Below are 12,317 nucleotides of genomic sequence, written 5' to 3' on the forward strand. Positions count from 1 at the left end.
CATGGTACGCGAGAACAAACTGGAATATACACTACATGAGGAAGTTTGACTAGTTATTTGATGAATTGTACAATTAGTGTTGTAGATTTTTCCTACACATTTCTAAGTAAAGTTTAACATTTGCACGACCTCGTGGCTATGGGTCGTGGTTTGAACAAATCTGAATCTTCGCAAGTCTAAGGTTTCCGATGTAGAGTAGAGTTTGGATCGGAAACCCTCGGCTGGCGAAGATGCTTCACCCACAGTGATATTCTGTGGCAAGGTTAGATATAGTGCAAAAAGTTAATAGCGGGCATACTAACAGACAGACGGGCATATGCATAATTTGGATAAAAAATGGTACACAACTTTCAATAATTCGTTTTATTTACCGGTGAGTTTCAAAGGATGTTGAGGGGAAAACTGAAGGTTACGCCGAAAACGGTTGATTATAGGCCTATAGGGCCTAATGTATTGTTAGCCTAATGTGAACATGTTTTTAAACATTCTTTTCTCTCTTTTTTCATATATTTCATATTCATTAAAAAGATACTTGTTTGTTTTATCTTTACGTGTTCCTTCTTTATTCATTTTATTTTATTTTTATTTTTATCTATTATTATTATCTTTTTTCTATTTTTTCTTTCTTTTTGTAGTGGGTTATGTGAACGACCCTGTGTATGATGTGGCTGCTCTGCTGAAAATGATCATGCCTGCTCTACAAAGAAGTTACATTCAAGAAAAATATGAGTTTGAAGCTAGTGAGTAATTTAAAATCTAATTAGTAATAATAAAAAGATGGTGAAGGAAAAAAAATTATTAGCAGAGCGTGGTTTCGATCCACGGACCTCTGGGTTATGGGCCCAGCACGCTTCCACTGCGCCACTCTGCTTGTTGACGATAATGGCGTAAGTTGAACAACATATTCTAAAAATAGGAAAGCCACGTACAGCATGCGAGATGTCACGAGATTTGCAAGGAACTTCGATTTATTTATGTTCTTCGTTAAGTTCATAGCTATATACATTATGCTTTATTGATGTAAAACCCCAAAATCCAAATTATCATTGTACATGATTTATATGGTAAGTTCAAATTTATTTTAACGTGGTGAGAAGCTTAGCATATTGTTATCATTTCGAATTATCTCGCATTCGTAAATGGTTCATTGTGAAAGTTTTCTGTTATAAATATTTTGAGAATTGGTAGGTACAATATATGTACACAAGACTCTTCCAACGTATATAGATGTATAAGGATGTAGCTATTACGTCTTTGGGTATCTTTATTCTGGAAAGTCGGTGCTTTGTAACTTACAAAGTTACAGATACAGTATGCTTTGCCATATTTTGTTATGTTTGATCTATTGTAACGTCCCGCTTGAGAATTTTTCACTCACATGGAGACGTCACCATTGAAGTGAAGGGCTGCAAAATTTAGGCCTATGCTCGGCGCTTACGGCCCTTGAGCAGGTCGGGATCTTTATTGTGCCACACCTGCTTTGAGACGGGACCTAGGTTTCTGCGATCTCATCCGAAGAACCGCCCAATTTAGTCGCCTCTTACGACAAGCAAGGGGTACTGAGGACCTATTCTAAGCCGGATTCTCACGGGATTGTTATGTTTAGACATTGTCAGATACGCTCCTATCATGCCTATGGAGAGAGTGTGTCCAAACAAAGTGTAATTAACTGTGGGTATTATCATGATTATATCCAAAAATTGCAAAATGAAACTACATTCAGATTGAAGTTTATAATGCTTATATTAGTCACAGGCAATTGCATCGCTTGGGGTGGAATTTACTTTATAAAGAGTGGTAAATTCGACCCCAAGCGATGCAATTGCCTGTGATGTTAGTAGATCAATGCATAACTAAGCCTATTCTCTTTAGACAAGGGGACAGGGTAACAAATTTGCAAGAAATATGGGAAATGACATTCATTTATTTATCATTATTTCTACTCACTGTGACACAACGAGTAGATGAAAATAGTATTTACTAGACTATTATTAAACTATAGCTAGCTAGCTAGAGTAAATTTGACGTGAACTCTTGATGGGGCGTCACGGTTTTGTGTAATTATTGCATGCATATATATAATATATATATTTATATTACAAATCACATTTTCCTCTATGAACCAACCAATTTCAGCACGGGACACAATCCGTTCATATTGACTATGAACTAGTTTAAAGCACAGGACAGAGAGAGCGTAATGATTTGGGGAAAAAAATACAATACAAAGATCTTGCAAAGTCACACTTCAAGTTAAGATTGTAAACTTTTGTGGATTATCATCCCAATCTTGTGATCTCCTAGCTCCAAAATACAGTGCACCGTGCAATGTTGATAAAAGGCAGGGTAAGACAAAGTGTGACGTCATGTCTATGTTTTGACGTACGTCACAATACAAGTGTGACATAGGTGGATCTTAGGAGTTTGTTTTATACAACAAAATATTTCCTGACTTATAGAAGCAATGTAAACAAACGGTGATTTAGTAAATGAATATAGATATAAGATTTGAACAGCACTTTTGAGCTGTTCATGATCAATATGAACAGATTTGGATTTGAAACAAATTCACTGTGAATCATGCTAGTGATTCACTAAGAATTTGTCTCAAATCCAAATCTGTTCATATTGACCATGAAAAGCTCAAAAGTGCTGTTCAATTCTTATATGCTTCAATCTTTTTCTTTTGGTTTTTCCTTAATAACTTTGTAATATTAACTTATCAAACAATAAAGATACAGTGAAACTTGTTTAATCCGAAATGCACTGGGAAACATTTTTTGTCTGAATACACAGTGTCTTTGAATAAATAGTGTAAAAACAATGAAAATATGAAATTGAGAATAAAAATAAGGGTCAGAATGCTCGGTGGAATGGATTACACAGGGGTCGGATTAGGGAGTTTTCACTCTAGTTTCAGTCATAAACTCTGAATGAAAATGGTCACTGCCCGATGACCTGAAGTTCGACCTGGAAAAAGGGGCGATCCTTTTAGACCTATGAACTGTGCACCACTCTCTGGGTTACAATTCCTGAATTAGACTTGACACATACTTCATGGTACTGATGTTTCAGATAATGAATAAATTTCAGACATTTGTTGACTAATCATGCTTTTGTTTTCCTTCTCTTTACAGGAGCTATGAATGTTATTGATTATGGACAGACAACCGAAGACCATCAAAGTCTATTGGTTCTGGTAAAACACACAGGACTGGTACTCTCTCAGCAGAAGTTCAGAAAACTATGGGAGCGGATTCAAAAGTTAAACACTGTTAGCATTCCAGGGCAAAAACGAAATGCTTGGGTTAGATATAAACAGGATTATCCGAAGGAGAATAATGAGTGGGGAGATTTCCAGGCTCACAGGAAGGTGTTAGGCCTGATATCAGTTGGAGAGTGTAGCACTGTAGAGGAGTTTGAGGAATTGTTTGACAGTTACAAGTGTGTCAAAGAAGAGTATGCAAATACATTGTATAATTCACGTCTCATCGTATTGGGAATGAATAGAGATGGTACACCTTTGAGTGAAGAAATTGATGATCAGTCATCACAGGAGAGGGCTGATAGTGAAGACAGCGGTGTTACCTCAGATGTCAGTCCTTCAGACAGTGTTGTTGAGCCAAGCAAACCTTTTCTCAAAGAATCAAAAAGTGACCCATCAAGTTCAATGACAAAGGATCGGGATGGTGAAATCACTTTCATTAATAAAAACTTACTGAAAAAACAGGAAAGTAGCCCATTGTACTCCAATTCTCCAATCTCCACTCCCCCTGGGACTCCTCCCTGCCGAAGACCTCACAGTAACAGTCTCACCAAAGAAAGCACTGGTGCTGAAGTGCTGTTCTTTCCAAGTATTTTGGACTGCCATGATTTAGAGGAGAAATTGAAAGAATTTGTTGTTTCATTATTTTTTGTTTTAGAGGGTAAGCGACTAGATCGTTCTTTTGAACGGCATGACAGGATTCAGCTTTTGTGTGCACCATTTGAAAGAAAGGACTATGTTGGATTAGACACAGACACCAAGTATGCTACTGTTTTAGAATACATGTATTGATACTTAAAGATGTGATAAAATCTTTATGTTATAATCATATAATGATTAGTACATGTACATGTATTTAAATTTTTTCAGTTTTCTAAAGCTGTGTAAACCTGTTTAGAAATATCTATTTTGTATTCATTAGGTCTTTCCGAAAAAAGTGTCAAGGAAGATTACGGAAGCATCTTGCTGACTTATGTTTACAAGCAGGGCTTCCAGGGGAGGCTATTTTGCATTATGAAACTGCAATAGACATTTTACGTCCAGTCAATGATGCCCTTTGGATAGGAGGTTTGTTTTCAGTTTCCTATGGGACTGCATGTGCATTGTATATATCCATGTCATATAGCTCTACATGTGTTTCTTCATTAGTATGAATTGTGAACATTCCACCCAGGGGACAATATACACAGCCTTGGTTGAGGCTATGCAGAGTTCTTGTTCTTGTTTCCAAGATGGAATTTCCTAATCTCACACAAGTAAATGATGAAGGGTTATTTTTCTCACATTTTACTCACAGTATAGGACATTATTTAGGAGGCTGTGAGAGAATTTAAAATGATCAAAATCCTCATTTGAACTTTAATACAAAAACATTAGACAATGAGAAAGAATATATCCAAAAATGGTTTATACTTTGTGTAAACTAAAGAATCGAAATTGCCCCCCCCCTCCCCCCCCCCCCTCCCCCCCCCCCCGGAAAGCTACATCAAATAGAAATACATAAGTATTTGAAGAATACAATACAAAATATCTTACTTAACAATGTAATGCAAAACATGAAAAATCAATAGAAATATATGACATCACAATCGATGACACATAGCAGTGTAAGACAGAAAATTCTCACTTGGATAATGGCAGTCTCACACAGGTGAATATGTGAGAAAGTGCAATCTTTACATGAACTTTGCCTCAGCTAAGTTGCAGAACTGTAGATCTTTCAGAGAAATAGGACTAGAGAGCTACAGATTAGGAAAAGCTCACTCAAAGGTTAATATTCGGATTACTGTAAAAGTGGTTATTTACGCTGGGGGTTAAGTATGTATTTTTCCACGTCCAACATTATGGGGGGGGGGGGGGGGGGGGGGGGGGGGGGGGTGTACACAGTAATAGAATATAATATGTATCATATCAAATATTTTCAAATATGTATAGTTATATGTGAGGGGGAAATTTATGTGCTTATTACATGAATGCGTAATTAGTGTAAAAATCCTCTAATATTCTAAGATTTCATTGCTTTAGGGATTTTCATAATACCCCTCCAAATAACTCTATATTTCAGCTTGTTATGAAGGTCTTTCATCAGCTGCTATCGCTGTCAACTTCCCAAGATCAGCTGCACTGTCTGGGCTACGCAGAAACTTTTATTCACTCTCAGCAAAGCGGGGCTCTTCAATGTTGACTGAAGCCAAATTGAGAGCTGGTAGTTTAAACAGCAAAAGCAATGGAATGGAAAGTGTGCCTGAGCATTTGTCTAAGGTGGTGCCGGATCCCACTGACATCATTGAAAAATACAGGGAAGCTTTGGTTAATTACGCCAAGGTAAGTTATAAGTATAGCCTAGTCGTTGATAAAGTGATAACCACATTTTCTGTTGGATAAACAGCATCTTCCCAAGTCCAGTGTTTCTGATCTGCTCGACTCCACACAAATATAGAGCAGAGCGGATCAGAAACCTGGGAAGATGGATAAAGAATAACAACAAAAAATGTAAGCTGATCCTTGAAGAGCTGAGGACCCTCCGAGATGGTAGTACGAGGGGATCATTTGTGTAGTAGGAAGCCAGTGCACTTGGAGGAAACCTGTATGTCTAAAGCATCATCATAAATGTACTCGTACACAACCACTGCTGATCGTGGGGATCAAACTTTTATCGCAGTGGTTAGAAACGAGTACTGATCCTACAGTGTACCTTAACACCTTTGTTATGTCATTTTATGTACGCTCACACCATCGTGTATTCCTGACGTTTGATTTAAACCAACTTTTATTCATGATGACTTTAGTTCGCCATTTACCAGTGATAAACTGGTTCATGGTGACTAATATTCAAAACCGAGGTAATCTTAAACAAATATGAGATATATCAAGGGACTGTTTCGTGGCGAGAAATATTAGTGATGATGAGGTTCTCACTGACCCCATGAAAATTTCTTGCAAACGAATAAAAAGTGATTTATAGTAATTAATCTGAAAGTTCCAGTTATTGAATTCATGTGTTTTTATTTTGTACAGTTCAGAAGTTAATCTGGAACAATTATTGAATTTATGTGTTTTTATTTTGTACAGTTCAGAAGTGCAGCAATGATTGAGATAGAACTTTGTTTGAAAGCCTGTAGATTTCTTACCATGCAAGGGGTAAGACAATTCTTATCAATGAGTAATAAAATTGTTTGAAACAAGTTGCTTACTTTCTTCTAGTTGGACTTTTTACATTCTATATGTAAGGAACTGGATTTCAGTAATTACTTAAATGCCTTTCTATGATTAAAAGCTGAAATATGTTTACTAGAATTCTGGATTTCATAGTTTACTTAATTATGATTTTCAAGTTTATGTAAAAAAAAAAAAGAAAAAAAAAAAAAAGAATTATTGTGATACATTATGATATTTAAAGAAAGAATATTATGCTGTAGCAGAAAGAATTCCTATATTCTGCAAATCACTAGATCATTAATCACATTAACCTATTATGTCATTGAATCTAGTACTCTTCTTGAATTTTGCTGAATTTTTTAGTTCACTTGAACTGATAATTAAACTGAGTTTTTCTGTATGAAGTTTGTATGTTGTCTGTCCAGTCTAATTAAGATTAGATTTGCTCTTCTGCTTACACATTCTCAATTTTGTGTAGCAAATGTTTAAGCAGATCAAAAGATGTTATGAAAAACTACAAGGGTGATATTAGTCAAAATTAAATGTAAGTATCATGTAATGCAGATTCATTATCCTTCACACCACGAAAGGGGTGTAGAGCATTTGTGTGTGATATTCACACTTTTTAAGCCCCTTATTATCACAAATTTGAAAAAATACCTAAAAAACTTACTGTCACTGAGTGTCTGTAGAGTCATCACGTCTCACCACTGCGTCTCGGATGAACTGAACCAGATAGTAAGAAGTTATAAACGTGTCTGTCGTTCACAGGTTATTTGCTTATACAGGGACATTATAACCAATTATTGTAATTTCCAGAGTATAATTTAATGATTGATAACAATTCACGGCAGATTTGATAAACAATAGACATTGCTGTTTTTTGCCATGCTACCTAGTGGTCTAATCTTGAACTTGTTTTCTAAAGGCTTGCAAATTGAGGAAACATAGAAGAATTCATCATTATCTCTTCCTTCCATTTACAGAATAAAATAACTGTTTGTTTAAAAAATCAATAAAATAATTAAGCAAATAAAGTACTTGTTATTTTAAAACAATTAGAAACTTATTGAAAACTTCAAAACGAGTAATTATGAAATCTTGAAATCTGTCTTCTGAAAAACCCAAAAATGTAAAAAAAAAAAAAAAAAAAAAAAAAATTAAAATGTAAAATCAAGTTAAAATGAAATTATAGATTGAATTCAAGTTTCTTTCACAACAATACCCTCGTATTCAGTCTTTGTCATTCCACACTACTAGACACTAGGGTGTAAGGATTGATAGTTTTAGTGCTGCAAACTCCTTTTTTATTTATGAGCAGGTGAGCTTTGTGACACAAAATGTACTTCTTTCAAATCAGCAGGATCTTGTCTGTAATTAAATAATGGCAATTGTGATTTTGTATATTCCAGAAATGTCTTCAAGCTTCCTCCTTTCTACAGAATGTCATTTACACAAACTACAACATCAGTGAGGAGGATAAGGTAATCAGTTACTCAAATAAATGAAGCTCTTCTGGTAGGTCTTTATACACAAGGCTTTACTGGTAGGTCTTTATACACAAAGCTTTTCTGGTAGGTCTTTTTACATGAAGCGCTTCTGGTAGGTCTTTATATATAAAGCGCTTCTGGTAGGCCTTTATGAACCTTTTTACAATGAAACTTTTGAAATTTTGGCTCAGTTTTAAAATCATGTCCACTAAGAAACCATATAAGAAAACTGTATGACTTGTAATTGGTTTCTTCTTAAAAAGATATAATAACACTTATAAAACAATATACAGTTAAAGTATATCATTGAGGAAGTTGGCAAGATTCCGGTTCCCCGAGAGCAAGCCAATATTTCCCAAGGCTAAACCAAGAGAAAGGACTTGCACGAAGGGAACTGTAGTTTTGCTGACTCCCTCATTGATATGCTTTCACTATTCTATTATATTTAAGCAAACATTAAAACCAGAATGAAATATGAAATTAATTTAATGTTTAAACCTGGGACCCCCGCTCTATGATTGTTAGGGTTTCGGCTCCATAGTGATCAGCTTGGGTGTGCATCCATCCTTGCAATGACAGTTTTCCAGACTTTTTGGGCCATCCATGCAGTTATTGAATTGAAAATTCATACATGAGGCTTAAAATAAAAATTAATTTGTTTGATGTACTTCGACCGACCCGTGAAATTTGCCCTGACCCAATCATTTTTTCCGCACTTGGAAATTTTTTTTGCTCCCTGGAAAGTAGACATTCTTCGAATTAGTTTTAAACTTGATGCCATTTTTTTATTTGGACTAGTTGTTTTACGAAATTTTTGTTATCAAAATGTCCTTTCGGTTCCATTTTCACTTTGATAATGACCATTTGTTAATCTGGGAACTTTTCAAACACTTTTCTATATGAACGATCAAATATACAGCATACTCCAAATTACCACATTATCTACTAACAAGATAGAGCAAGAAGCTACAAACTCCCCCGTCGAGGCCTGGTCGTATTTGTGTACACAAGTTTGAAAGCCATGTTACTTGAATAAAAAATCCAAAAAATGTCAGGGATTTGACAGTTTTCTGAACATTATTTGGCTATCTCAATAGCTGGTTTTCTGAACTTATGATATCAATGGCTTACAGATCAAGTTTGAGTCTCTTTAAGATAAAGTCACAAAGTGGGGCCCCTTCGTGCTGTTTTCATCACAATGATTTGCTGCTGTAAACTGGTTCTCATTGACTTATGTTCCAAGTATACGGTGACCAGTTAACCCATGATGCAATTCCATTTTATGCTGATGATTGATTAGATGTATATTGTTTAATGTCCCACTCAAGAATTTTTCACTCGTATGGAGACGTCACCATTGCCATTGAAGGGCTGTAAAATTTAGGCTTATGCTCAGTGCTTACGGCCTTTGAGCAGGGAGGGAGCTTTATCGTGCATACTGGGGCCTCAGTTTTAGCGGTCTCATGGGAAGGATCGCCCCATTTAGTCCCCTCCTACAACAAGCAAGGGGTACTGAGGACCTATTCTAACTGGGATCCCTGCGAGATGTTGAATATTCAGGATTCCATTTGGAATGTGTCAGCTTTTTCATTAGATAAAATGAAGATGCTATATGTTCTGAATAATTGACAAGGTATTATCAGTTCATGGAACTGACGTACCTTTTTGCAGGGAAATCGGTCATTTTTAAGATAATTTTCAGTGATTCAGCAAACTATATCAGTTAACTTTTATAGAATTAAAAATCAGGTTAAATACATGTATAATAAAATAAACTAATCAACTGTGAAGTACAGTTTTCAGCCTTAGTCAAATGTACTTGTAAAACAGGGCCATTATGTTTTAAGAGCTAAGGCAATCCAGTGAAATACTTTTAGTGTAAGTTTATTAACAATTTTAGAAAGTATATGAATAGGAAATACAGTGTACTGGGACAATCACCCCCACACCCCCCTCCCCCCATTATTTAAAGCATCTTTGTAGGCAATGTATTACAATGATTAAGTATTCCTTGACAATTCATCATGACTTGTATGTTGTGTAACTTACAGATAATCATGCACTGTACGCTCTCTGAATTGTATTCTGATATACAATGATTAAGTATTCCTTGACAATTCATCATGACTTGTATGTTGTATAACTTACAGATAATCAGATACTGTACGCTCTCTGAATTGTATTCTGATATTGGATTTCATCGAAAAGCTGCCTTCTTTAAACGAATTGCAGCCATGCAATGTGTGTCGTCCTCTCAGGCTACGCTACAGAACTGGGGTCAGTGCTACAGCCTTCTGATTCAGGCTCTGGAAGGTTACAACATACATCATAGCCCTAAAGACAAACTTAAAGGTGAATACAGTGTGTTGGAACATGTATGTTATTTGCAGTAATGTACTTATTTCTTCCCCCACCTCTGGATTAGAAATTGTTTTTGTCCATATACTTATTTCTCCCCCCACTTCTGGATTAGAAATTGTTTTTGTCCTTTTACTTATTTCTCTCTCAACCTCTGGATTAGAAATTGTTTTTGTCCACCCTAGTTTAATTACTGGTAAAATTTGTTGGGTGTAGGTACACTGTAATTGTTGGCTGATAAGCAGATTGCATGCTCTGGAGTAGAGACATTACAATTTTGACATCCTGTATGCGACACGTTGAACATATACACACAGGGTGCTTCTCCCCCATGTGTTGTTTTAAGAACACATGCAGCAGGGACCCAACAGGCGTACATATAAACGATGATTGATTGAAATGGGAAAACAAAAACCTTTCTTTTAGCATAATATAAAATTTACATTTTTTTATTCCTAAAACATGCAAAATATTTTTTTATTAATACATTTTTGAACCAATTCTTGAAGTCTACATAAATGCCATTAAAACAGACAGTACATATATTAATTTTGCACTCATATACGGTCATTTTTAGATCTATTTGTATTATTTTTGCACTGTAAAAATTATTAGGACAAAGCTCCTAATCCAAGATAAATTATCATTATATGTAGCATAAAAATACTATTAAAAAACAAAATTAAATGCTGATTTTTTGTTTGTTTTTATTTAGAATAAAAAAATTGGAAGTGTATTAAATATGCTAAATCCCAAGTATACCTGGTTTTAGTAGGTCCCTGATTTTATTTTTATACCCCCCGAACGAAGTTCTGGGGGGTATATAGGAATCACTCTGTCTGTCTGTCCGTCTGTCCGTCTGTCTGTCTGTGCAGATTCGTGTCCGGGCCATAACTTCTTTGTTCTTTGACTTAGGCATACCATATTTGGCACACAGGTAGATCACCATGAGACGATGTGTCAAGTACCTTCATGACCTCTATATGACCTTGACCCTTGACCTCAAGGTCAAAATTAAAGGTTTTTTTTACAATGGATTCGTGTCCGGGCCATAACTTCTTTGTTCTTTGACATAGGCATACCATATTTGACACATAAGTGTATCACCATGAGACGATGTGTCATGTACCTTCATGACCTCCATATGACCTTGACCTCAAGGTCAAAATTAAAGTTTTTTTACAATGGATTCGTGTCCGGGTCATAACTTCTTTGTTCTTTGACATAGGCATACCATATTTGACACATGAGTGTATCACCAGGAGACGATGTGTCATGTACCTTCATGACCTCCATATGACCTTGAACTCAAGGTCAAAATTAAAGGTTTTTACAATGGATTCATGTCCGGGCCATGACTTCTTTGTTCTTTGACATAGGTATATCATATTTGACACATGAGTGTATCACCATGAGACGATGTGTCGAGTACCTTCATGACCTGTATATGACCTTGAACTTTGACCTCAAGGTCAAAATTGATTATAGGGTTTTGACATAGTCATACCATAAGACATGGGTGTATCACCATGAGACTCTGTGTCATGTACATTCATGACCTCTTTATGACCTTGACCTTTGATCTCAAGGTCAAAATTATAGGTTTATGCCATGGATTTGTGTTCGGACTATATCTTCCATTTTCTTCTACAAATGCATACCATATTTTTACACTCAGGAAAGAGGTAATTTATACCTATTAACAACACCCTTTGGGAGATTGGGGTAAGCGGGGGGTATTCTTAGTGAGCATTGCTCACAGTACATCTTGTTCATTTTTTCTTAAATAATTTATTTAATATACCGGTATGTAATATGAGATAGCTGTCCATAAGCAAGCCGTACTCATTTTCTGCCGATGAATAAAATATCCATTGTACAGTTAGTTTGTCCTAACAGGTAAATAACGGTACTTAACACCGCGACGGTATAAATCTGTCCCGCAATGAAATCCTGTGGGGGGGATAGCGCGGGAAGGATTAACATACCGCGGGGGGAGCGCGGTCTAATACGGGATCCGCGTTGGCCGTACTGTATCATTTTAT

At 35.9% G+C, this 12,317-nt stretch overlaps 1 protein-coding gene and 1 non-coding gene across 3 annotated transcripts in view; one reads left to right on the plus strand and one right to left on the minus strand.

The window, feature by feature from the left end:
* Positions 1-799: 799 nt before the first annotated feature.
* On the minus strand, positions 800-871 carry Trnam-cau (transfer RNA methionine (anticodon CAU)). Its single transcript has one exon. It is a non-coding gene; the product is annotated as a tRNA-Met (tRNA).
* Positions 872-906: 35 nt separating this feature from the next.
* Positions 907-12,317, plus strand: part of LOC125646144 (trafficking protein particle complex subunit 9-like) — a 30,330-nt gene continuing 18,919 nt past the window's right edge. The window contains exons 1-7 of one of the 2 annotated variants that reach the window (XM_048872306.2): positions 907-1,064; positions 3,138-4,026; positions 4,188-4,333; positions 5,331-5,590; positions 6,338-6,406; positions 7,837-7,908; positions 10,065-10,266. In XM_048872306.2, coding sequence (XP_048728263.1) covers positions 3,143-4,026; positions 4,188-4,333; positions 5,331-5,590; positions 6,338-6,406; positions 7,837-7,908; positions 10,065-10,266 — 1,633 coding nt within the window. In that variant the 5' untranslated portion in view covers positions 907-1,064; positions 3,138-3,142. Of the gene's footprint in view, positions 1,065-1,115; positions 1,185-3,137; positions 4,027-4,187; positions 4,334-5,330; positions 5,591-6,337; positions 6,407-7,836; positions 7,909-10,064; positions 10,267-12,317 lie in introns of those variants that run through there. The other variant, XM_048872307.2, reaches the window with a different exon arrangement.

Source organism: Ostrea edulis, chromosome 6 (genome assembly GCF_947568905.1).
Source record: "Ostrea edulis chromosome 6, xbOstEdul1.1, whole genome shotgun sequence".
NCBI lineage: Eukaryota > Metazoa > Mollusca > Bivalvia > Ostreida > Ostreidae > Ostrea > Ostrea edulis.